The sequence below is a fragment of the Mirounga leonina genome, unplaced genomic scaffold, assembly GCF_011800145.1.
Source record: "Mirounga leonina isolate KUSES-001 unplaced genomic scaffold, KU_Mleo_1.0 Mir_82, whole genome shotgun sequence".
Classification (NCBI taxonomy): Eukaryota; Metazoa; Chordata; class Mammalia; order Carnivora; family Phocidae; genus Mirounga; species Mirounga leonina.
In genome coordinates this window covers 46,091,002-46,118,347 of record NW_023270825.1, presented here as the reverse complement: position 1 = coordinate 46,118,347, position 27,346 = coordinate 46,091,002, and the positions used below count along the sequence as shown (strand labels likewise).

The following is a 27,346-nucleotide window of genomic DNA, read 5'->3' as shown; positions in this document are numbered from 1 at the left end:
CAAGATTTATCTGGCAAAGGAAACATACTCCATCTCCTGAAACATAGGTTTAAAAAGTCCGTTCCAATCTTCGTTTTGCTAAACGTTGCGCCAACTCACTTGAGAGAAAAATCGCAACTGTGCAAACCAGCATTTTAAAAATGAAACCCCAGCACCCGGTCTCGTCAGGCACTTACCCTCAGTGCTGGAACCGATGACGTCCTCCACGCCTAGCACTTGCCTCCCAGGGCCCAGCGGTGGAGTGTGAGCGGGCACGGGGTAATTTAGAAGAACGGCCTTTCTCTCAGGATGGATCGGAGGAACATCCTCTTCCGAAGGTGGTGCCCCTCCTTCTGGGTAGGGAGGTGGGGCTCCCCGGGCAGGACCCAGCGAATCTCCTTCTATCTCTGATGCAGCTGGGCCTCTGGTCCCTGGCTGTTCCCAAGACTCGACTGGGCCTTTTAAACCTGGGGCATCTACCCCGCCCAGAGCTCTCCCCTCTTTGGCTTGAGGGTCCAAGGTGGCAAATTCGGTTTCAGGGTAGAGGGGCCGATCACTAGCTGTCAGCTGTGGCAGAGGGGAGGCCGGGTCAGATTCCGACGGAGATACCCCACCTCCTAAAGGTCTTCTTGGCTCAGCTTTCGGCTGGAAGGAAACGTCAGTCCTGCTGTGGTCATCCCAGGCGTCCTCTGGCTCACTTGGGAGGTATTCCACTTCTCCCTCATTCTCATCATAATAATCCAGATTGTCCTCAGTGTAGTCACTTTCCGGGGCTGCCGTAGGGCTGAAGGACTGCTCTGGGGGAGATGAAGGGTGGGCTTTGGTAAGGTCTCCAACGGTGGCTGGCCTGATACTGTCCAGTGGGGAGGAGCTGCCGATATGAAAAGCCCACACTCCAGGAACCCCCAGGTTGCTCTGTCTAAATTAAAAGGAAACAGTGCATGACACAAGTGTCCATTTACCCACCACCCCACAACAGTGAGCAACTTATCATAAAACTGAAAGGCTATTAAGATCAGATGCAGAGTTTTCACTAGCATAAAACCAAATAAAAACCAGGCCTACATGCTAACTAAAAGGAGTACACTGGAATATTGACGTAAACTACCTCTTATTTAACTTTAGGTTTCAGAATGCTAGACCATCAAATTAGAAATCTGCTCTAAAATTCACATTTTGTCTAAAATCTGGCTATTTGAAAACAAACAGGGAATGTGGGAACACTTTATACTTTCTCTACTTTTAACTCACTCAGGAAAATGTATGCTTAAAAACCTTTGCCAAACACTTAAACAATAATGACTAGAACATACTTTTGAGACTTAGTCACGTACCAAATGCTTAATGTTCTTCGATACAATCTGCAAGGTAGAGGCAGTGATCGTGCCCAATTTTACGGAGGAGAAAACAGGTTTAGAGAGGCTAACTAATCTTCTTAAGGTCATACAACAAATAATTGGCAGAGCTTGGACCTGAATTCAGCACTGACAGCAAAGCCCATGCTCCAAACATCTACATTAGGTCAAAAAACCAATATACTACAGTCTATCAGCATCTGAATTATCATTGATCTACAGAATGTTACAGACAGTTCCCTGTTCAAGCACATGGATTAATCAATTAACTAATTGACATACAATGGTGAGTTGATGTAAAAAAAAAAAACCTCAAAGAAAAATAAATGCCCACGTCTAAAAAATGTTGAGCAAGTGCAGAACAAAGTTAAGGGGAATATAAGAAAGCAGTTTAGTCAAAATGCCATGGGTTATAGGTGAGAGGTGTTCAGAAACATCTGGAACCAGAGAGCTCATGCATTTTCTTTACTAGAAAAGAACACGGACCCCATTCAGTCTTCCAAATGTTCCAGTGATGCATTATTTTACTCAATGATACATTCTAAAGAGAACAACTACATAAGATTTCTAAAAATTAAAAAAATAAAATAAACTTTGAACAAACAAGGGTCTGGCTAGCTTGAATGCACCAGTTTCTATACTTCTCTGGTAATGTGCAAAATACCAGGCTCAAAGCCCCCATGCTATGAGATTTCCTCAAAAGTCAGTCAGTGAAGTATAAGAGTTAAAGACTAATAAGATAATAAGAAATTTATCCAATCATTATAAGAACAAGAGACTTTTGCTGATTTGGGTAGGTACTGATCACATTCACATGGATTCCTATAGCAGTAATATTTTTCAATACAATTCTGAGAATGTCTCTTTCCCTCCTTTCTTCCTTTTCACCTCTCCCTCTCTCTCTTTCGTGTGTGTGTGTGCATGCACATGCATGTAGTTATTTCTGCTGCTATTATAGTTACTTTAGGGAAAGAGGAGCAGAGAAAGCAAAACCATGATCCTTTGTGCAACATACTATGTATACTTGGTAGGTTCTAAGACTTAATGTTGGTGTTTTTTGGCAAGCAAATAAGGAACACTTTAGTAAAAAGATAAGGGAGAGGGCGCCTGGGTGGCTCACTTGGTTAAGCGACTGCCTTCGGCTCAGGTCATGATCCTGGAGTCCCGGGATCGAGTCCCGCATGGGGCTCCCTGCTCGGCAGGGAGTCTGCTTCTCCCTCTGACCCTCCCCCCTCTCATGTGCTCTCTTTCTCTCTCTCTCAAATAAATAAATAAAATCTTTAAAAAAAAAAAAGATAAGGGAGAATCCTGAAGATCTGAGGATACTGCATTTATTATCACATCAGAGGTGTTGCAGCTGTGAAATTTCTTCTTGAAGTTAGAGAAAACTATAAAAGCTTCAAAGAGTAGGAAAATACAAGTTATGGCAGAAAGAAGCTAAGTAATATAACCTTCTAATGAAATACAAATCGCTACCTTGGCTTTTGTCATTGTGCGTGATGGAAAAGTAACCAATTTGAGCTTATCCTAAAATCCGAGGTCATTTGGAAAGCTTGGTGATAGAATTTATTTTCTAGAAAGGAAAACAAGGCTACAAAATGGGATGACAGCGCCTTCCTCCCTGGGTCGTTAGGAGGAGTAAGTAAGAAAACCACATAAAATGCCTAGCATGAGGCTCTGCACATAATTAGTACTTAGTAATTATAATTTGTCTTCGAGGAGATAGAAAAGTATAATCTCGAAAAATACAAATGGGTGGATTCACATTTAAATTGCCGGAAGAGGAGTTATGCCAAATCCACTATGAATTACATAATTTATTACCTTTAAGCTTACAATTATGAGACAAATTTGAGGAAGACAAAGATTCTATTGACTAGGAAAATAACTTTATTCTTTAGAGATGCACACTGAAGTATCTAGTATTTAGTATGAGCATGATGTTGGTAATTTACTTTAAAATTCTTAAGCAAGGGGCGCCTGGGTGGCTCAGTTGGTTAAGCGACTGCCTTCGGCTCAGGTCATGATCCTGGAGTCCCTGGATCGAGTCCCGCATCGGGCTCCCTGCTCGGCAGGGAGTCTGCTTCTCCCTCTCCCACTCCCCGTTTGTGTTCCCTCTCTCGCTGTGTCTTTCTCTGTCAAATAAATAAATAAAATCTTAAAAAAAAAAAAATTCTTAAGCAAAAAAAAATGATGAATATTGGCAAAATGTCAACAACTTCTAAATCTAAGTGATGAGCTTTTGGGCATTCATTTAGCTATTCCCTCCACTCTTCTGTGTATTTTTGAAAATTTAAATAGTGAAAAGTAAAACAGAAGATTAAATCGGGGAACATTTCTACAATTTGGAGGTAGAGAAGGCTTTCCCAAGAATAACAAAGATCTAAAATCATAAAAGAGCAATAACTTTGCCAACCCTAAACTTACAGCTTCTAGATGCTAAGAAACTTTAAAGATGAACAACTGGATAAAAATATTCACACCGTATAAGAGGATTAATTTCCTCACTATATTTTTTCTTATTTGTAAGAGCTCTTTGGACACACCTGGACAGAAAATAGCAAAGGACAGGGGCAGAGAAGTCACGAAGATAGATATATGGTTATTAAACATACGAAAAGGTGTTTGGTTTCACTAGTAATCAAATAAGAGTGAGAGTATGAACATTTGACACCGACCAGATTCACAAATATTGAAAAGAAAAGAAGCTGCCGATCACAGCTCTATCTTATTGGTGAGGACATAAACTGGACATTTCTGAAGGGCAGTGTGTTCATGTTCATCAAAATGTTTGACTAAGTATAGCTTTTCTCGGCAATTCTACTCTCAAGAAGTTATCTTTCACGGAAATGAGAATCCGACCAATGTGTGTTATGCTGTTTACTGCAATGATATTTATAAAAAGAAAATTAAAAAACAAGTTAAATGTTCATCAATAAGTTATTATCTTTTTTTAATTTTTTTTTAAAGATTTTATTTATTTATCTGAGAGAGAATGAGATAGAGAGAGCATGAGAGGGAGGAGGGTCAGAGGGAGAAGCAGACTCCCCGCCGAGCAGGGAGCCCGATGCGGGACTCGATCCCGGGACTCCAGGATCATGACCTGAGCCGAAGGCAGTCGCCTAACCAACTGAGCCACCCAGGCGCCCATAAGTTATTATCTTAATAGTATATAAATATGACACGATATTTTGTAGCCTTAAGATAGTAAAACAAACATCTTCCTGAATGATACCTCTAAGACAATGATAAATGGGAAAATGTCACATGTATAGCAAAAGAACCATATTGGTTTTAAAAAGTTCTTGCATTCCAGAAGGACTACAAATACTGGCTAGCACTTGAAGTGCTGATGGTGGGTAATTTGTGCTTTTATTTCGCATTATTCTGCTTTCTTTTTTACGATAAGTAGGGGTTATACTAAGGAAAAATCCCTCTGTCAGTCCCATGTCTTCCGTCCTCGTCAAGCAACTCAGCGGTATCTGGGAAGCATCAAAGATACAAATGAGGGCAGGCGTGGAGGGCGGTACATGGGGGTGCTGTGTGGTGCCCGTACACGCCTCTGTGTGTGAGTGAGTTCCGTGGGGTCTTTATCACCGTGGTGGGGGAGCTCAACTGCTTTTTCCTACAGGCTTTTTGGCCCCCACTGCCTCCAGTACGCTGAGTACAGTTGGCACTCATTCCGGTGCTCCAGACCGTTGATCCGTTCATCTGTCCACCCTAGCAGAGTGCAGGCTGCTCATGGGCGGGGCCTGCGCCTCAGATACCTTTGTATTTCAAGTGCTTGGCCCATTGTGATCTCTCAATAACATCTGAGGAGTAGAGGATCTCGGGGCTCCAGAGTGGAAGAGGAAAGTGGAACCAGAGGAGAGAAAGCAAGGAGCTCGGTTTTCTCACATCTGGACTTAAAGGCAGCCTGGAAGGAGACCTAAAGATGCCCAAGGTGGGTCCTAAGACTGGGAAAGGAGACCAGGCTTCGGCACAAAAGAAGTAGTTTGGGTCTCCAGGCTTGTGCTTGAATTTTTGCCACTGAGTAACTTCGAGGTCACAGGCAACTTAACTTCCCTAAACTCATTTGTCAAATTGAGGAAACAATAGAACTTACCTCCTAGGATTCTTGTGAGTTTTAAGTAAGATAACTTCTGGGAAGTGTTTTACACAGTGTTTGGCAAATAATAAGCTCTCAATAAATGTCAGCTCTAGGAAACCATATTTGGTGGTAGGGCCCGCTCCCTGGCAGCTGAGCAAAGCAGATGGCACGCAAAAGTGTAAGGGCTTCCAGTGCCCAGGAATAATGTAATGGAAGGGAGAAGCAGTTAGGCAAGGCTAAGTAACCGATGTGTTCTGCCTGGCTTCTAGACCAGGATTTGGGAAGGGAATAAAAGCAAAGATATTTTTTCACAAGCCCTGAAATTAATAAATCTCAACCGGTGCTAACCCAGATATGGTGCTATGTGGACTGACAAACAGCAAAAGGGGCTTATTTTTACGCTAGCAGGGTAAGCCTCTGCTGGGTCTCAGGAATGTGCTGGCTACCTCATGGAAAACCAACCAGTATGGTTTCAGTTAATGAAGCCATACAGAAACCCTGAGACCTCTAACTGCTACCCATGTGTCTGGTTTTCCCTTTTCCCCAAATTACACTATTCTTGATTTAACTTTTAACATGTATCTGTCTAAAGGACTAAATCACAACATCTCCTCCTTGTGAAATGATGAACCTGGAAAAATCTCACTCTGGGCAGTGACATTACTGGATATTTTTATGTGGTTCCCAAGAGCAATGTTTTTCATAGAAGCCTCAGTGGTTGAGCAAACACACACGCACTGCTCTGTTTCCGGTATCTATACCCAATAGGGCAGGAAGAATAAAGGGTCTTTTATATTTTGGTGAATTTGCTCCTCTCAGGGTCTAATCTGGTGTCTGGTTTTGACCTGACGCCTCCCTTAGAAGCCACCAAGATATTATTTAATGGTCTTATGGCTACTCGAGTGCGGGTAGCTCCGACGGGTCCTTACATCAGACGGGGAAGGGCTTACTTACTGGTAGAGATTTTTCACAGACTGTTCAGTGCTAGTCAAGCTGAAATAGGGTCCCTCTCTCTTCAGGTCATCGATCTCCCCTCGGCAGAAGCCCACCCGAGCGGGAAGCTCGAGCTGCACGTTGTAAGACTCCTTGGGGCGGGTTCCAAAGAACTGAAGGCCATTGGCAGGGTAAAGAAAAAGGGCGTAGGTATCGGATTCATCAGATGCCAAAACTGCCTGGAAAGTGTTCAACTATGAAAAACAAAAAATAGGAAATAATCTTAATAAAACAAACAAGAAAAAACAGAATGCAAGCAAAGCATCATGAAGTACAAGGGTCTTCCCCCTTCTCAGAACTCCTCCAAATTGCTTTTATACATTTTATTCTTTTTAATTTCCTCTTCAAGTTGTAATTGTGTAAGCCCTATTATTATCATAATCCTCCTTTATCATTTAATACTTGAAATATGCATAGGTAAGAACCACAGGTTACAAAAATAACGTTTTTAAGGTTTCAAACTTCTCTCATCCAAACCTCTTTAAGAGCTAAGAGCAAGTCCAAAATTAACCTGTATATTCCCACAGCCGCTGCCCTAGTTTACTGCCCTGGGCACTCATGTGGATCATTCACTCATTCATTCATTCATTCACCTGTTTACTGAATGCCTATTATGGGCAGGCACGGTGTTAGCCATTGGCTGATCAAAAGGTCTCCTTACTGTTCTCACAGCCTTGCTCTCTTTTCTCTTTCATCTGCCTTTTCACAACAGCACTTGAGTTATCCAACCCCCTTTCACAGACCAGGAAACAAGACATGGGGGCTAACAGATCTGCCTAAGGCCAGGTAGCTGGTACACGGTGGCAGGCCAGCCCACTCCAGAGTCCATGCCCTGCACCGCTAGTCCACCCCAACTATTCCTTAGCATCCCATTCAAGGTGGTTTATAATTGCCCCAAACTCTTTTCCCAGGTTTAGATCCACTGCATCTTCATCAGACTATGTCATATTCCCCCCCTGTGCCATGTACTTTAACGCTTCTGTATTTTTGCTCATTTTTCCCTGTGCCAGGAAACCCTCCTCACCCTCTACTGCTGCCCTTCTGAGGTATTCTGTGATCCCCTGTAGATTTATTTCTGTTCTCTGACCATCCATAACACCGGGTGTTTCTGGTTACCATTCCGGTTACCATCCACCTCATTTTGCCTGGTTAGCTGTTTAAGTGTTTGTAAACTCCACTTACTAATAATTCACTTGCACCTTAATTCAGCCAAGTGCCTACTAAGCTAGACATTATGCTTGGTGCTGAAGGAAAAGGTACCGAAGGAAGGGAGACTCTGCCCGGGACAATCTCACACTTAGAAGGGAACAGCCGTGGCTGGCATTTAGGAGAGTTGGTGGAGAAGATAGTGGAGGCCAGAGAAGGGTGTGTGAGACGTCAGGCTTAGGTGCGGAGGCGTCCCCACAGAGGTGGCCTGTGAACGTTCATAAACACAGGAGGAACCAAGCAGACCAGAGTGAGAGACCAGGAGTCTGAATTAGCCGCAAACTCAGCACCCAGGCCCTCATAAAATCACTCCTTAAAGTTCAATTTATTCTTGTATTTTCAGCCAGATAGTTTTTGCCTTTACCTAAGTAATGCTACCTCCACCCACACCCCGACATGATCTGTTGGTGGTACTTCCTTATCTTAAAAAGGTATTATATTTAGGACGCTGAGAACTCTTCTCTAAGTACCCCCCTTTTTATAATTTGGTAGGGAACTGGGAGCTATTTATAAATACCACTACTTCCTAAATAATGTGACTCTAAGAAATGTTACTTACTGGTAAAGGGTATCATTTCTCCATTTTGCTAGACAGACAAAGGTAGGCACAGAGAAGAACATCACATCTTACTAAATAAAATAGCAAACAACGGGAATATGTCCTGCATTTTGTTCTGTCCTGGGCCCTTCCCCATATGGTGCTCAGACTCTTCCAATGTTTATTCTTCCTTTCAGTGCTTAATTGCAAAGTATAGTTTTGACACTTTGCTGATAACACAAATCAATTCAGGTGTTAAATGCTTTTCAAGAAAAAAAGCACACAACCTTTCTTTTTGTTCTCTAACATAGAAACACTTACCTTATTTCGCTTTCTTTTTTCCCTTTTTTAAAGATTTATTTTTAAGTAATCTCTGCACCCAACATGGGACTCGAACTTACAACCCCGAGATCAAGAATCGCATGCTCTACTGACTAAGCCAGCCAGGCACCCCTGCTTTCTTTCTTTAAGCTCACATACTTCAAGATGGCGGGGGGGGGGGGGGGGGGGGCAGTATATTTGTTATTTTGCAGTTGTTCATTGTTTCATCAGCAAAGCTTGCCTGTTCCAGAAACAAAAGGCAAAGGATGCTTTCTAGAATTTCTCAAAGCTAGGAAACCATAACTTCTGCCAAATGTAAACAAAGCCTCTTCTGCATCATGTCTATACATAATATATACTACATCATCGATTAAACGTTGATTCCATAACATCAGAGTACTCCTTTAGTCAGAATCAACAAAGTTCAGCTAGGGAAAGGAAAGTACTTGAGGAAAGAGAAAGGACCTGTTGTAACAAGCTAGGCTTTCAAACCTCCTGGCATTGATTACTTACAACAAATGTAAGATAGGAAGAATCCTGGCTCTAAGTTTAGAGAAATTCTGTTAAGATAAGGAGGAGGGGGGGGTCCCACAGATCGTGAGGGAACTGAAGGGGATGGGGGAGGAAGGGAGGGAGAAAATAAACAGAGCTGTGAAGGGGAGTGTCTGGCTTTTACTGTGGAGTCTGGGAATTTAGCACTTTATTTTATTCATTCTGTCAGTCAATAAATTCATTTCGATGAAAATTTATTCAGTGCCTTTTATATGCCATCCCTGAGCCAAGCACTTATATACAGGTGGCAAGCCTTTATTTAATTTACTTGTCTCTACTGACAGGCAAAAAGGGGGATTTTAGATAGAATTTCTGATCCCAAAGTACAGGCCAAAAGAGTTTGGCTGTTTAAAAAAAACCACCCACACACCAAATGATCACTTTTAAAGTTCTCTCTCTTGGCTCTACAAAATTCTACATCTAACTGCTAAAGAGCACACTTCCCGAAGTCCTGAAGGACTCCTCCTCCCAAAGCACTCCTCGACTAGCCTCCAGACGGGAAAGGAAAGGTCTTCACATTCCTGGAGATGAGCGCCTTTGCAAGAACCACACATGCTCTGTCTCTGAAGATAAACCCTCAGATGGGCTGCCAAACCCCACAAAAGGTTCACCGGTTCCCAACTTCCTCAGGATCCCAGGGAGGAGAGGGGGGCCTCCATTGGAGGATGAACAGCCCAGAGGATCAGGGCCAGGGGCTGCCTGGCTTCAAGGTTTCTGCCATCCTGTTATCCGAAAGAGAGACAAGCCAGAGTTGTCAGCAGAAACCCGGCAGGCTCTGACTCTCCCTTTCAGGTATGGGACATCAAGCACTGCTGACTTGACACTCGGCAGAGCCAGGCTGATGGATACAGAACATGCCCCTCTACAAGCTTCTAAATTTGCAATTCATTTAATTAATTTCAGCCATCTAGTGAAGAAACAGAAGACTGCCAGCCTTGTCCCAAACGGGTTTGCCTACGGTGACTTACAAAAATCACAGAGAAAATGAAGAAGTAGGGTGACTCTTACAGGGGTCACAAAGTTCTCTTTCCTGCCTTCCTTGGGATCACATACTCTCCACGGTGGTGGTATCACTGACTTCTGGCCGCCAGGGTTTGGGTTGAGCACTAACCTCCACTCCTTAATATACTTCCCCATCTCCCAGCCCCTGTGGGTCACTGTCACAGGCCTGATCTTCTCTCATTCATTGGTATGCCCTAAATCCTACAGATCCCGCCCCAAATTCAAAGATCTGTGCTCTAGTCTCTAAGGTGACATCCTTCCTGACACTTAGTCTTTAGCAACACTTAAGCATTTCATTAACCAATTTCCATATATGTCTCTATTCAGTACATCTTCATAGTGTATTTTAGCCTCAGGTTAAACGTTTTCAGATAGATCCCAGACCGCCCCTCTTCTGGACTTGAGCTCCAGAAGTCAAAAAGCTACAACAAAGTCCTTCTTTTACCTCTCCTCCTCTCTGTGGATTCGCCCCCCTCCATCAACAACAGTCATCCTTCGAAATAAGTCAACACGCGGGCGCCTGGGTGGCTCAGTTGGTTAAGCGACTGCCTTCGGCTCAGGTCATGATCCTGGAGTCCCTGGATCGAGTCCCGCATCGGGCTCCCTGCTTGGCAGGGAGTCTGCTTCTCCCTCTGGCCCTCCCCCCTCTCATGTGCTCTCTCTCATTCTCTCTCTCTCAAATAAATAAATAAAATCTTTAAAAAAAAAGAAATAAGTCAACACGCTTTAGTCCCCACATTGAGGTTCCACGACTCCCCTCATCCATGTCTCCTATATCAGCTTTCTCTGCCTGCTCCCAGGACAAGGCCTTGCTCAGAACAATTTCTCCTGCTGCCTCATTCTCAAGATCCATTCTTTCAGCCCTTTTGGCTCAACCTAAATTCCAGGTCAACAACAAAAACATCTCCCATATCACACAGATTTGTGTGACCCAGTTCTCCACAACTCCCATCCGTCAAACAACAACAAAACAATTCTCCCCTCCCCCAAAAACCACAGCTGAAGTAAACACTAGTCCTCTTTATGTCTCCGTCAACAAGTTCTTTGAAGGTCAATACCATGACTTCTTTGCCCCGTAAAGTACCTATGACAGCTGAGGAGTCTCAGATTAACTGAACTGATAAGCACTATTTGTTCTTTTTTTTTTAGAGAGAGAGTGCACCACCCCGCCCCCCACCCCGGCAAGCCAGGGGGAGGGAATCTTAAGCAGGCTCCATGCCCAAGGCGCCCAACACAGCAGATCTCATGACCCTGAGACCAGGACCTGAGCCCAAATCAAGAGTTGGACACTTAACCAACTGAGCCACCGAGGCACCCCATATTTCTTCACCTTTTTTTTAGTTGTAGTTACACTTTGCCATTCCTGCAACATCACATACAGCATCCTGTCAGACCCATCATGAATATCCATGGAGAGAAAGGGCAACAACTGAAATAGTTTTAAGTGGTAAAGATGCCCTTCCTCTGATATCTTCAAGTTTGCAACATAGGGTTAGTGTGTGAAGGTTTAAGCCACGTAGAACTCACACAGCCCTTCACACAAGGCAGATTACTGTTTGCCAAAATCCATCTCTAAAGAATTATTAAAATAAGAACTCAAATCACAGGGCTCTTTAAAGTATTCAGAAGAAACTTCAATGTGGGTAATTGAAAAAACATCCTCTCTCCAAACAGAACCCTTATCTCCTTTCGAAACGAAACAAATTCTGAAGCCAACTCAGCATATGGCAATGTCTGAAGAATGATTTTAACTAGAAAAGAGAGATGGAATCTACAAATCCTCCTGTACTTCCCACCCAAAAGAGACCAGACAGAAGTTGTAGTTCAGAAAACTTAGCATTTAAAGAGTCCTTATGCAAAGGCCTTACATCACAGTGTCCTTACAAGATAGAGAAATTTAAAAACCAGAATCTTCCTATCAAGCCAACATGGAGGAGCACAGATTGGCTGAGCATCCACACCCACTAAGTCTAAAAGAATACAGTGACTACTTAAAAATGTCACCCTAATTAAAAATGCCACCTTAGTTAATTCTGACAACAATCCTGTAAGGTAGGCATTGCTCCCCCATTTTACAGGTTAGGAAATAAGAATGAGGCTGAGTCATTGCTTCCAAAGTCACTGGATAACCTTTCATAATGCACATCTTCTTTCAAAATGTTTTTATATTGTCATGGTCTTCACAACCACCCCGAAAGTTGGGTGAAAGAGTGGTATTCCCATGTTACAGATGAAATTGAAACAATAATTAACAAAGTCACCGTGTCTGTATTATGATTTTTGGTTTCAAATAAGCTGTGAAAAAATGGAATCTTAAAGCTCTAGTGTGATTTCACCATCCCAGCACGTCTGTGTAACTGCTCATCTCCGATTCATCTCACTCAACTCAACTTCATCCTTATTCTGTTGAAACAGTAAGACAAATGCAGCTGAATTCTCTTCAGAGCACACAAGCTGGGGGTGGGGAGGGGCAGAGGGAGTGAGAGGGGCAGAGGGAGTGAGGGGAAGCAGACTCCCTGCTGAGCAGGGAGCCTGACACCAGGCTTGATCTCAGGACCATGAGATCATGACCTGAGGGGAAAATAAGAGTCGGTTGCTTAACGACTGAGCCACCCAGGTGCCCCTGATTTAAAATAAGTTTTTTAACCTTATATAAAAATGAGTGAATGAGTGAATGAATGTAACCTAATTCATCTTCCTCCAACCCTCCACCTAGCCCAATGCCCTGCACAAAGGAAGGCCCAATATATTTGTTTGACTTGAATGTATTCTGCTGAACTGAATCACTGAAATATCAAACCCGCACCTGTAAAAAAAAAAAAATTAAGAAAAAACCTAAATGCTGCCCGACAAAAAAATGAATTTCAAAAAAAATTCAGGGTGCCTGGGTGGCTCAGTTGTTAAGCATCTGCCTTCGGCTCAGGTCTTGATCCCAGGGTTCTGGGATCGAGCCCCACATCGGGCTCCCTGCTCTGCGGGAAGCCTGCTTCTCCCTCTCCAACTCCCGCTGCTTGTGTTCCTGCTCTCGCTATGTCTCTCTCTGTCAAAAAAATAAATAAAATCTTAAAAAAAAAAAATTCAAATATCTTTTATTTCTAGATCTTCTTTGAATAGCCTTTTGGGACTATTTCTCTTACAGAACACAAAACAAGAATGGTCACCATCTTGAACTACTCAGTGAGAGCGGGTAAGCTGCTTAATCTTTCAGGGAGGATATGTGCCATCTTTCTATAGCTAAGAAACACTATGATGAGTTAAATAGAGATAAATCATAAGAGTGTCAGCCCTTTGAGTATGAAATTTAAAAAAATTTTTTTTCAAGATTTTATTTGTTTATTTGACAGAGAGAGAGAGAGAGAGCATAAGCAGGGGGAGTGGCAGACAGAGGAAGAGGGAGAAGCAGCCTTCCCGCTGAGCAGGGAACCCAATGTGGGACTCAGTCCCAGGACTCTGGGGTCATGACCTGAGCCGAAGGCAGATGCTTAACGACTGAGCCACCCAGGTGCCCCTGAGTATGAAATTTAAATTCAGGTCTTATTTCACAGGAGGAAGCCCTTACCTATTCCAGGAAAAGCAGGTTACCATTTGCCAAGCCACCCTGGTCCCAACTGATGTCCGTTTGGAGTTCTTTAAATGTTGCTGCCAAGCCTACAGGGCTGGGAGCTCGGGTTGTTTTACCTTCTCAAGTAGAGACTATAAAACAAATGGAGGACAGTCTTCTATAACCCAGGGATCATGTAAACTGATGTTTCTAGGGCAATTTGGCAAAAGCTATCAAGAACCTTATAAAGTGGATCCTCTCTGGCCCACCAGTTCCACTTCCTGGAATATCAAGTAAGGACATGTGGAAAGATTTAGCTAAAAAAAAAAAAAAGTGCTTCACAAAATTATTTATAGTGATGAAAAATTGGAAATAACTTTAATGACCACTGGACACAGTGGTAAATTCACTGGGTAGAATATTATGCAGATATTATAAATGATGTTGTAGAACCATACTGAGTGACAATGAAACATATTCACAATATACTACTGAGTGAAAAAAATAGTTTACAAAACAGTATGTGCAGTGCAAACCCATTAGTGTTAATAGACAGTAACATAAATACAGATATTAATAGGAAAAAAACTTTTGGAAGATATAAATGAAAACGTTTAACAGTGATTATCTTTGAGTGGCAGGAAAATGAGTGGTTGTTCTTTTTTAAATTGCCTGTATTTGCTGATGTTTTCCCTTCAATGAACATATAATTAGAAATAATTCTTATATACTTAGAGGTGATTCTAAAAATAAACAACCCAACAGTGAACTGCCTTGTGTTCTGAGGGCTTTCCGCATCTGCACTGGGGCCCTCATTCCCGATCCTTGCTAGAAGTGGCCATCTCTCAGATCCTTAGAAGACGGGCTGGAGAAAACAGCCTTCTTCACTTCTAAGCCACTTCAGCCCTGGTGCCACCAAAGGATACATCAGGTTCGCACAAGAGCCGACTCAGAAGAAACTCCAAGCCAGTCCCTGGGCTCCAGCCCAGAATTCAAACCCATCCCTCCATTGGCTCAGCGGCCAAGCACCCCTGGTCAGTTACCTCTCCTGAGGGCGGCACCCGGCTGCTGGCCTCCTCGTAGGCGCCCACCTGCTCCCAGGTGGCCACGAAGGCGTGGGTGGGGGTGAAGGACGCCGCGGTGCGCGGGAAGCCTGCGCGCACGTAGCGGGCGGCCAGGCCCAGCACAGCCAGGGACGTGTCCTCACGGTACAGGACCTGGCCCCTGCCCCGGCTCGTGTCGATGTCCGCCAGGAAGGGGGCAATGGCCGGAAAGTCTGTGGGGAAATCATCGTCCACGTACTGGGTCTCCCTAGGGAAGTCCTGAGTGGAGATGATACCGTTGGTGCCCACCTGTGGGAGGAGAGGGACAAAAGGTGACGGTCGCGTACGCGGCAGGAGGCCCTCGGGCGGCCGCCACAAGTCCAAATGTGCGCGCGCCCACCCGGCTACGCACGGAGGGAAGGGAACCGCCCGGGGCTTGAAGCTGTCCCTTCCCTACCCGCTGGGAACCCGACTCCTGATTCAGGGCGACCAGCGCGACTTCAGCCCGCGTGCCGCCCGCCCCCCCACCCCCACCCCACAGCGCGGGGCGATAGGTCCAGGAGCCCTAAAACTCCTGGTTCACGTATCTTCTCACTTGCCGCACAACGCTGTGAAAACCTCCGGGTCCGAGGAGGGAACGCACTAGCGCTGCAGACGTGCACAGCCTTCTCGCCGTCCTTACTGCAAACCCCACCGGCCGCCCCAGCATCCCCACCTCCTTTTCTGCCGGGGACGCTTTTGTAGCTGCGAATGTGTGGGTCTGAATTCTCGCCCTTCCCCTCGAGGTAAAGAAAAGCAACTCCGACAGCAGCATCGCTGCAGGGCCACGTCCCACCCAGGGGCGCTCGGGGACAGCCGGGAGTGCGGACTACTTCCTCCCCCTGGAAGGCAGGGGTTCGGTGAGATCCACACTACATCGGCCCGTGGGAAGAAGCTGCGAGAACTCTGCCGGTTCCCACACCAAGCGGGGGCTGAACTTACGTAGAGGTAGCTGAACTGGGCTTCGTAGAAGCGCAGGGGACTCGCCAGCTTCACCGGGGCTGAGCTTTCGTCGTCGCCCTCCTGCAGGAGCTGGTCCTCCCGCGACTGCCCGTAGGGGAAGAGCTCGTCTGGGTGCAGCGCCCCGGCCCGGGACAGCAGCAGCAGCAGCAGCAGTGGCGGCGGCCGCAGCGATTGCAGCGCCAGTCGCCGGGCTGCCCGGTCCCCCCGCATGCTGGCTCGGCTCCTGGGCGGCCCGGCGGCAGAGCGCGTCCCGGCCCGGCCCGCCAGCCCACTAGCCGCGCCGCGCCAGCCTCCAGCCTGGATCCCCGCGGGCGCCCGGGCGGGCCGGGCCTCCGGGCCCTCCCAGCGCGCTGACTGGCTGCGGCCCTCGGCCGGGGACCAATCACCCGCTCGGGGAAAGTTCGACAGCGGCGGCCACATCTGGTTCTTGTTAGAAGTCTTCTAAGGCAGCGGTCGCGGGAGCGGCGGGGCGGGCGAGCTAGAAGCCTCGGGCCAGGGCTGGCCGCACCGCTGCTCCGCCTCCGCCTCCGCCTCCGCAGTCCCAGAGCGGCCGGGCCCGCTCCCGCCCTCCTGCGGGGACTGCTCCGCGGGGCCGACGAGCCCCTCCCCCGGGACCAAACGGCCCGCGAAGTCCGAGGGCAGCGGCGCGGCGGGAGAGGACCTCAGCGCCAAGGGGGACCCCCGCAGCGGCGTGTGCTGGCTGGCGCGAGGCGCCCCGCCAGGCTGGCAGGGCGAGGGTGTGGTGGGGGGGTCCCGGGCGCCCCTCGCTCTGGGGGCGTTGTCGCAGCCGCAGCTCCCTTGCTCCACCCAGAGACGCCCTGCCGAGAAGCGCGCTTTTGTATGAAGCCGGAATGATGCGGGGGGGGGGGGGGGGGGGGGGGGGGGGGGGGGGGGGGGGGGGGGCGCGGCGGGGGGGGGGGGGGGGGGGGGGGGGGGCGTCCAATTCCTAAGTTCCGACCTCCATCCAAAGACTACCGCCTGGGAAGACTGGGCTACCCGCCACAGGTCTGGGTCTGGGTCAAGAGAGCGCTGTGTACCTTTCCCAGGGAAAACGGGACCTGGAAGGACCATGAAACACTACTGTGTGTGATCGGCTGCATGTGGGGCATGGAATGAAGCATCCCATTTGGGCACCAAGCGGAAATGGGTGAGGCGCCAGAGTGGGGGCACCTTGGGTCTCTCACCCGCTGCCTTGCGGGCATCGGGGCTGCCTTTGCGGTGGGCAAGGCGATGGTAACCTGAGCCCCTCCCTGGGACAGGAAACCAGCTGCTAGATGTGGGGGAACCCCATCCACCACAAACAACCCCTCTGTGAAGCATCAGCAGCCAGACGAGATTTTATTACCACTTTTATTATCAAGAACTTGAAATTTCCCAGATCGTCTGTTTTCTCTCTCTAGCCCCCATGGGGTCCTTGGAAGCAAAGGTATTTAAAAAGAAGGAAAAAAGTAAGGCGCCTGGGTGGCTCAGTTGGTTAAGCGACTGCCTTCGGCTCAGGTCATGATCCTGGAGTCCCGGGATTGAGTCCCACATCGGGCTTCCTGCTCAGCAGGGGGTCTGCTTCTCCCTCTGCCCTCTTCCCTCTCATGCTCTCTGTCTCTCATTCTCTCTCTCTCAAATAGATAAATAAAATTAAAAAAAAAAAAAAAAGAAGGAAAAAAGTAAGCCTGTGGAAATGCCTTAAGGGATGTTCAAAAGACAAATTTCTTTTTGTGGGTGTTTATTCCAGTTACACAAATCCTTCTGGGCCCAGAGCGCCAAGCCCTGAAAACTCTGAAGATACCAGACTGTGAGACTCACAGTATCAGCACAAAATGGAAAACTGGCTCAAAGCAGTTTGCTTCCTCTGACTGTGAAGAGTTGTTTGCTTGTTACAAAAGTGTATTTGTGTTTGCACATATATGTTCTCATTTCTATGGGAGATAGGTATTTTCACTGTACTGAGGAAGAAATGAAGGCTCAAAGACATGACGTGATTTGACCTAGCCAAGGTCACCTAAGGTTACTCTTTGATATAAAATCCTGCACCAGCTTTCTCTAGGTTTTCCCAGTCTCTCAATTGAACGTAATAAAAAAAAGCTAACATTTATTTGGTGGTAATATAAGCTATCAGCTACTAATATAAGCTACCAGCTATAGGCTAGTGGCTTAAAATGACTCCCAAAGATCCCCATTTTATGGTGTTCCTTCCCTTGTAATAATCCCCTTCCCTGGAGTGTGGGCTGGCCTAGTGACTTTTAACCTATAGAATGGGGCAATAGTGACAAGAAGTCACTTCAGTGATTAGGCTACATCTGTCTTGGTCGCAGACCCTCTGTCACTGACTGATGACACAAGCTGTTATGCTGGGGAGGTCCACATGGCAAGGAACTAAGGGCGGGCTCCGGCCAACGGCCCTCCAGGCACTGACTTCTGCCAACAATCATGTAAGTGAGCTTGGAAATGGATCCTTCTCCAGTCATGTCTTGAGGTAACACCTCATCTCTGGCTGACACTTCGACTGCAGCCTTGTGGGAGACCCTGAAGCAGAAGACCAGATTCTGGACCCACAGGAACCGTGAGAACTTAATAAATGTGTGTTGTTTTAAGCTATTATGGTTTGGGATAATTTCTTATGCAGCAATAGATAAGTGATAACAGCTAGACACTATGCTAAGGAAGCCAAGACTTCGAGGAATTAAAAAAAAAAGAAATCAGTTAGTTACATGGCTTGTAAGTACCAGAGCTGGGATTTGAACTCAGATTTGAACTAATCGGTCTGATTTCTAAATCTCTGCTCTGAAGCACTAAATCATATTGCCACAAGGTCCTTTGCGAGGCTGTTCTAGCCTACCTCTCCAACTTTAGCTCGGGCCACAGCTACCATTTCAGCTGAGACTTTAGTTCTCAAATGCAACCTTCTATTTTATGGCGTGGAACAGCTTCACATGCTAGTCCCTCTACCTATAATGCTTTTCCCAATCAGTCGCCTCTAGCCAACACTCATTCATCCTTCAACACTTGAATAAAAAATCATTCTCTTTCCAGAAGTTTCCTGGAAACCACAGTCTGATTGAGAATCTCCATGTGTCCTGTGTGTGCCATTAGCATATTGCCAATCCCACCGTATCTCCCCTAACCCCTGACCGCCCATGTCTCCCTCACCCCTGCCGCCACACCTTGAGGGCAGGGACTCTGTCTTACTTGGGGCCTGCCGCCATGCTTGCCTGGCTCCTCCGGAGAAACTTAGAGAAATGTTTGTTGAATGAGTGAAAGCAAGCAAACCAGCCTGGGGCTAAGATCCATGTCTGCTGACACAAAAGAAACATTCTTTCCCCGACACCACCTTTCCTGCTAATCTGACCTGAGTTTCAGACTCCTCTTTAACCAGGCTACAGAGCAGCTCACCTTCCACTGTTTTCCAGTTTGGGTCATTCTTTCATTCATCCACCCAACAACTATTTCCTGCAAGTTTATCATGACAAACACAACTCGGCAAGATATAATGGAGTATAATGGGTGACCCCTGACCTCAAGAAGCTCTTGAGCTGGTGGGGGAGGGGGGAACGAAGCAAGAATATGACAAAGCAGCCATATCACAACGTAGCACAGATTTAGCAGCACAACAAACAAAAAGAGCTGTTGCCCTGAGAGGGTGTCACCAGTTCCGAATCGGACGCGGAGCACAACGAAGTAGATCCGATAGGGCAGGGGCTGAAATGAGCAGTGCTGGCTCCCCAGCTGCTTAAAGTGGCCGAATTCTTAAAATACGAGGCTATAGACAGTTGTGCTTGAGCAGACATTCCTTTGAGCTCTTATTCTAATATTTATTTTTAAAAGACCATGGCACCCAGTGGTTTCTCCCTTAAAATGTCACCCTGTGTCTTCAGGAAAAGAAAAAATCTGTCATAGTCATTTCCCTGGTCAAAGTAAATACTGAGGAAATACTTCTCTTGTATCCAGTCCCAGAGTAGAATTTCCGTGACTTGCCAGACTGGCTGAAGAGACAGAGGCCCCTTTGGGGTTGGCAGTTCTATAATTTTTTTTTTTTTAAAGATTTTATTTATTTATTTGACAGAGAGAGACACAGCGAGGGAGGGAACACAAGCAGGGGGAGTGGGAGAGGGAGAAGCAGGCTTCCCGCGGAGCAGGGAGCCCGATGCGGGGCTCAATCCCAGGACTCTGGGATCATGACCTGAGCCAAAGGCAGACGCTTAACAACTGAGCCACCCGGGCGCCCCTGGGGTTAGCAGTTCTAAGAGGACCTCTATAGACATCTTAGTCCTCTTGGATTGCCAATAGACCTTGTCAAGAGTCTCCACAGTTATATTTTTGTGTGTGTGGTTATATGTCTGTTAGAAATACCGAGACTTCAAGAATGATGATACTTCCTGTTATTTTAATCAAGAGAATGAAAACACATTTGCTCCACAGTGTGGCAAATAGATGTGGGGACTCAAGAGCAAGTTCTATGTATAGCCCTGCCTGGTATGTGTGTGTGTTTGTACTGGAGGTGGGCTTGGCAGAAAATGTCTGGTTCTTGTTGTGCATAGTGATTCTTTGCATAACTTTACTATCCTTTAAATTCCAGGGTGGGTATATTAGCATGTAGAAAAAAAACAGGGCTGTGCAAATTAGCACATCTCCGCAGACTTAGGCTTAATTGAAATCGTTAGGCCTAAGAAAAACCACGCACTGCTTAGAAGTTCTGAGTAGTGCTTGGGATAGATTTGGTGGGATCCCTTTACATTCTAACGACCTCCAAATATATCCCAAGCCCCAGGCTTTCGCTTGAGTTTTTCATTTTTATCCCTCCCCAGGTGGGATGACATATGAAACCTACTTCTAGAATTAGATCCACTACTCAGAATTTCTGAGTTGTCAGTTTTGGCTGGTGACAGCAATAGGCACTCCTTCTTGATTACCATTGCCCTGTTTTCTGGTCCTCATCAGGCTCTCACCCACTAGCCTTTTGTGGCAGAAACGATAGGTTAGCTACCCAACCCATATTCCCAATCTCCTCCCTTGTGTGAATCCACCACAGACGGAAGGAGATGAGGGGTGCTCTCTCGGGTTCCCTTGCGGTTAGAGTTACCATCTAGTGGAGTCCTGGCCAAACTGCTAGCAGTGTGCGGAAAGGCTGGTGATTTGCTCTTAACTTGGTGATTTCTGGGGATAGTTGCATCTTTCTCCATTCTTGATGCCTTACATGTGGATGTGTTGGTTTGAGCTTGGACAACCCTCTTCTGACCGTAAAGTGACAACTATGAGGACAAAAGCCCAGCAAAGCAAAAAGACAGGTAGGAGATGAGTGTCTTAGTCGGTAACTGCCTCCCTCCAGACTATGTGTGAGGTGAGAAAACAAACCCACATTGGTGTAAGCCACGTTACGTGCTGCAGTACCTAATCCTGATACTTGGCTAACTCCTTTCTCTACCTCTGTCTAACACACAAATCTGACCCCCACATGTTCCTGTCTAGGACCCTTGGATGGATCCTCCCTCACCTGCAGGCTGAACCTTGAGCTGGAAAGGCCCTGAGGCTTGGCCTCTGTCACCTCCTGCCCTTTCCTAGCTAGACCTTTAGCAAAACTGAACTATTGGTAGTTCCCCATCCACACTGATAGCTTGACTCCAGTGTGCCCTGTTTATTCTGTTCCTTGCCTGGAACACCCTTCTTATCTTCTGATGATTTCTCATTGCCTCCAGGACTCAGGTCAGACATCACTTCACATGGGCAGCCTCCCAGAGTTCTGGCAGACTCTGAGGGTTGTAACATCTGGGCACACTCCCGTCTCATGTCCTCACCAAAAATACCGAAGTGGTCTATTTATATCTGTCCCTTCAACTGGCTAAAAGGGCCTCGGGGGTAGTTTCCATATAATGGCACACTTCAGTCTTCTTTTCTTCTTAGGCACTCTTATGGACTCGGTACATCTATATCAGATCCTTTTTACCACAAGCCTGAGCACAGAGAAAGAGCCAGGCCTTGATAGGCCACTAGAATGCAAACCAACCCTGAAGACAGGACCGTATCTTCCTCATCCTAAACATCACAGGTCTAGGAGAGTACCTGGTACAACCTTCTGGGCTATTTAGTAAACCGTTGTTGATTTGAATTGGGAACAAGTGTTGTAAAGAAATCTTCCCCAAAAATAAATAAATAAAAAGAAATCTTCCATAATGCCCACACTTTTTCCTGAATAACCCACTCCCTGATTTTTCACATACTATTTATATTCTGGATTGTTGTGGAATAAGAGGAATTGAAAGGTGTGGCTTTTATGTTGATAGCCAGGATACCTTCACTCCTAATTATATTTGAAGGTATTATGGTTAACAGCATTATTTTCCTCTAGAAAGAATGGCATGGAAAGGCCAAAATTGTTCTCTCTCTTCTTGTAACTCCCTGGCGGGCACAGGCTGAACCTCACAAGTTAGCACTTAACATCAGCATCCATTTTCACAAAGACTTCTCTCCCCACCCAGACTATACGTTCCTCAAAGGGTCTACTTTTCACTTCCTTTAAGTACTCCCACCACTCTCTGACACAATGTTGAATAAATAGGGCTGGTCAACTTCTAATGAGTTGAGTGACTGCCCAAGAGTGACCTCAGTGTGTGCTGTCCCCGTTGGGTAGTGGCTGTGATTGTGTTTCCAAAGGCTGTTGTCCTTGGCTTCATCTGTGCTTCTTTCCTAGACATCCTGTGCTTCTTACCAAATTGAGTCACCTCGTTTCTATTGCATGTGACCTGCTGGCCATTGTCCCTTCCTCTAGAAGTTAGTGCATGAGTCAGAACAATGTTAATAAAGCCAAAGATAATAATAGCAAGCCTTAACTGAACCTCTATATTGTACCAGGTTCTAGTTAAGGACTGTATATACATTATTTCATTAATCCATTCAACATATCCAGTTTGCAGACGAAGAAACGAGCGGAGAGGGATTAAGCAACCTGATCAAAAACTCAGCCAGCAAGAATTGAAACCAGAATTCAAACTCAGCTGGTCTGACTCTAGCACCCAAGCTTTTACCCTTGGAAGACTGTGGATCTGAGTCCCTGGTAGACCAGTTACTTTGCTCAATAACATGTTCATAGATAGTATCTTTAATTCTGTAAGCCTGATAAAGGTAATTCGTTCTAATATTTCCTATCATTTATAAAGTTGGAATTGTGTTATCTTTATCGAAAACCATCTCATGCATGTTGAGGGAATTATAAATACCTAACCTTCATAGAGAGAATATGACCCAATACCCTTAATGAGTTTGCAATCTAGATTTGGAGATAATAATAGCTATAATTGATGGAGCATTTATTATGCAACAGACACTGTAATATATTATTTGCAATCCTCACAACAACCCTACAAGATAAGGAAAATGAGATTCTGAGGCTTTAACTGACTTGCTCAGGCTCTAACAACTAGCAGGAGCTGAGCTAGGATCTGATGGCGCCGGCAGTCACATCAAATATAAGTACTGTTCCATGCACCCGGTGACAGGAACCTGGTGCATAAGTCATACAGAACGACCGTGAGCACCAAAATGAGCCAGCAATCTTCCAAGCATAAATATCAGAAATAACAAAAACAACAAATAAATGAAGAAAAGACAAAAATGTGAAGGCTACAAAATCTTCTCAGTGCTTGATTCCATTAATATATTGATAGATTCCCCAAGCAGCAGCGCGCCCGTATCAGACACTACTCATTCATGTTTCTTTATAATGTAATACTACTACCAAGGTTAGCATGAGTAAGAACAAACTCTCAAGTTCTAAAGGATGTACAGTGGGCCATGGCCCATGGCTGCCCTCTTTTTTTGTTGTTTTGTTTCTACCGTGGCCATGTAACCTGATAAAGATACTCCATGAATTGGCCAGGGTGCATTTCTACTGCCAAAGTGAAGTACATCAAAGTGAAAAGCACAAATATGTATCTCTTTTTGGACCTTATTTTTCAGCCACCTTATGTCAGCAAGGCCCTTTGAGATATGGTCTTACTCTCAAGTCCAGTGTTCTACAGCTATAATTCTCAACAATAGCTGCACATGAGAATTACCTGCGAAATTTTTTCTCTCTCAAAGACAAAATAAAACAGAGCTCCTGGGGGTCAGACTTGGGGGTAATCAGTATGTTTTAATGTTCTCAAGGTGATTCAAAATATAGCCAAGGTTGAAAACCACTGTTCTACAGATACCTTATAAATAGCTTATGCTGGCTGCTTTGACCTAAGGAAAACCTATTTATAAGTCACTGATTGTTTGAGCCTACTCTTAGTATTATTTTCAAGATAAAATGGTCTCTTCTGTGGCTGTGGTACAAAGCAGTAAGGTTTAAACAAATCCTTTAGAAGTATGAGCAGATTCACTATACCTTTTTTTGGAGAAAACTATGATCTTACCATCTCTGTGACCCACCTCTGTGAGGAAGTAGAATGATTGATCTCTGGCCTGGGAAAGAATAAAAAAAGTAAGGCTTCTAAATTTTCCCAGCAGCATGTTAACTCTGTTGGTATATATCTGTGGCCTACAGAGCTTTCTTTGATGAGCCGCAATGAATATTGCTGTATTAGGGAGCAGGCAGAGAATGTGGCCAGAAATTAACCAAAATCCACCCTTGGCAACAGTTTCCTAGACACATCTGATATTTGAAATACAGCCTACAGGACATATTCTCTATATTCTATCCCTATATTAATTTATGTCATTAGAAATAAATGTACTTGCATTATTTTGTCTTGCTCCCTCCAAAAACTACCTTGACTGAGTTAAGACTTACTTTTATGCTTTCAACTTTCCTGGAAGGTCTTTATGGGAAAAGTCAACTTGACATATATTTTAGTATCTTTTTATAAAACTATACTTATAGATATTGTCTATGTTAATGAATTTTCTCATATTAGGTTTCAAAAAAAAAAAAAAGTCTCCTAAAATTTGGGACCAGGAATGAGTCCCAATCTGAATGTCTCTTTGATCAGACACTGAGAAACGACACCACTCCACATAGATCATCACCTGGTGCAAGTCACAAAACCCAAGAGTTGAAGCCAGAGCTCATTTCATTTTAGGAAAGCATTTTTTAAAAAAGATTTTTTTTTTTTAAAGATTTTATTTATGTATTTGACAGAGAGAGACACAGCGAGAGAGGGAACACAAGCAGGGGGAGTGGGAGAGGGAGAAGCAGGCTTCCCGCGGAGCAGGGAGCCCGATGCGGGGCTCGATCCCAGGACCTGGAATCATGACCTGAGCCGAAGGCAGACGCTTAACGACTGAGCCACCCAGGCGCCCCTAAAAAAGATTTTATTTACTTATTTGACAGAGAGAGAGAGACAACATGAGAGAGGGAACACAAGCAGGGGGAGTGGGAGAGGGAGAAGCAGGCTTTCCACTGAGCAGGGAGCCCGATGTGGGACTCGATCCCAGGACCCTGGGATCATGACCTGAGCCGAAGGCAGATGTTTACGACTGAGCCACCCAGGCCCCCTGAAAGCATTTTAATTAGATATCAATTCTTCAAGTTCATTGTGCTGAGCGCTGAATGTGTCACCTTTCACACCGACCCAGTCTTCCTCCTGCCTTCCATTGCTGTCAATTGCACCAGCATTTCCCCAGATATGCAAGCTGGAAACCTCAGTCCCCTCTGCTGGATTTCCCCCTTTCCCTTTTCGCTGACTTCCAGTTACCTGACAAATGGAATGGACCATAATTTCACAGAGATCAAGATTCTGCCTATTTTACTTACTGATGTATTCCCTGGCGCAATCCCTGACACAAGGTAAATGTTCAATAAGTATTTATTGAGTGAATAATGTTCTATAGCCTTGCCAGCTTGCCTCCTACTCTCTTTAGTCTTTCCCTCCTCCTGCTCCTGCCTGCCATCATTCAAGTACAGGCTCTTCCCACCTTTCCTTGTCAGTAAATAACACGACTCTGTTCTGACCTCAGTCCCCATCTCCCAGTCTGTCAAATCAACTGTTGTTAGGTAAGCTTTCTAAAACGGCTGAATACGCCTCTTCCTTACTCAAAGGCTCCCCTTGACCTAGCATTCGAGATGACTGTCTGATATGATTCTTACATCTGCTTCCAATAATAACTATGTGGTATGAGAGAAAAGAAGTGGGAGCAGGGGCCAGACCATGGCAGCTGTGAAGAAAGATGCCGATGAGAATGAACCACAGGGTCAGGATGGGGACAAACAGCTTATGTGCCTTTCAGTGGGGACAGAAGGACGTTGCGTATGTGAACGTAGGTTAAAATGGTAAAACTCAAAAGGCAAGTATGTTGTGTCAGTAATAGATGTTCAGGAAGATAACCCTGAGCCATCCAAAAAAATTGCAAATTATTTCAATCTGTCTGAGAAAGACTTCTGTCCTGAATTTTCATTCATAATCTCAGTAGCTCCCAACAATCCTTGCATTTGCAGAGGAGTTTGTGGTTGACAGCGCGTGATCTCCCATGCATTGCCTCACCTAGCTCCTTCCAACATCCTTGAGGGATAAGCATTAGCACCCTCATGGGGAGACCGAGGCTTGGAGAGGTTGGGTGACATGGCCAAAGTCATCCAGCTAGGAAGTGGCAGTACATGCCTAATGTAATTTATACTGTGGCATTTGTTTGCGGGCACATTCTTGGTCTCTGTGTTATCTTGAACTAAAACCCGACTTTGGAGGCCAAGTCTGGTGCCTGAGTCACCCCACCACAGTCATCCCTCCGCCACCCCACCCGCTGCTCCGTGGAGTTCTGGAGCGAGTCGTTCACCACAAATTGTATGTAGTTGCAGTAGCAGAAGTGGTGTTGGTAACTGACTTCAAATGTGTCGAGATCCACGCCAGCAGGCATTATTTTATTTAATCCTCAGAGCAATTCTCTGAGGAGAATACTATTGTTATCACTTTTTACGTCTGAGAAACAGAGACCCAAAGAAAGAAATGTGGCTAAGGATACACAGCTACCAAGTACTGAGACCTACACTTGAACCTGGGCAGGCTGACTCGAAAACCTGAGTATCTAACATCACTATGCCGTGTGCTCTAGAACTTTAGAAACATCTCCGATCTTTCCAAATTGTCTTTCTCTCGTAGTGTCACTTGTCTCCACCTGCCGCTGCTTGACTTTGTATTCTACATAGTGAATGAGTAGTATACTCCTACACAGGGGAGTTAATGATTCAGGAAGAATCCTAGGCCTCATGTATCCTTGAGCTCCATCACTGATTTGATCTCATTTTTTCCCCTTATTTCATAGACTCATGGCCTTTTAGAACTGGCAGGGGCCCAGGACACCCCGTCATCTAATCTCCTTGTTTTAGTGTGACAGAACTCTGACTCAGAAAGTTGCGGTCACTTGTTCACATGTCACAGCACCAGTAGGAACAAATCAAGCCTAGTTCCCAGGCTAGCAATCACTGAGCCAGAGCTCTAGGCCTTGCGGCCCCAGGGCAAGCATGCCGGGGATAAACAGTGATGATCAGAAGAAGCACCCTCTCTCAGATCAGTTCCAGGCAGCAGTGAGACTCTCTTTCCTGAGCTTTCTGGCTGTTACCCTGTCAAAGACAAAGACCCTGTTCACTTGACTGAGCTATGGAAGCATTAACTTGATGCTCTGGGTTAAAAAGACCTCCTTTTAGCACCTACTTGAAGCAACTGGGAGCCACAGTAAACAGAATACCAGAGAGAAGAAGGGAAATAAAACGATAGACAGGCATTTGGGGTAGGGCACTTCCTTCAGTGTAGACACTTGGGC

The 27,346-nt window shown here is 45.5% G+C and overlaps 1 protein-coding gene across 4 annotated transcripts in view; it reads right to left on the bottom strand.

Annotated features, from left to right (window-relative positions):
* The window catches only part of NID2 (nidogen 2), a 59,822-nt gene extending 43,754 nt beyond the window's left edge, over window positions 1-16,068 (bottom strand). The window contains exons 1-4 of one of the 4 annotated variants that reach the window (XM_034992640.1): window positions 15,602-16,068; window positions 14,621-14,929; window positions 6,379-6,611; window positions 177-898 (exon numbers count right to left, since the gene is read on the bottom strand). In XM_034992640.1, the coding sequence (XP_034848531.1) occupies window positions 177-898; window positions 6,379-6,611; window positions 14,621-14,929; window positions 15,602-16,042 (1,705 nt within the window). In that variant the 5' untranslated portion in view covers window positions 16,043-16,068. The remainder of the gene's footprint in view (window positions 1-176; window positions 899-6,378; window positions 6,612-14,620; window positions 14,930-15,601) is intronic. The other 3 variants (XM_034992639.1, XM_034992638.1, XM_034992641.1) reach the window with 3 other exon arrangements.
* Between the last annotated feature and the right edge of the window lie 11,278 nt (window positions 16,069-27,346).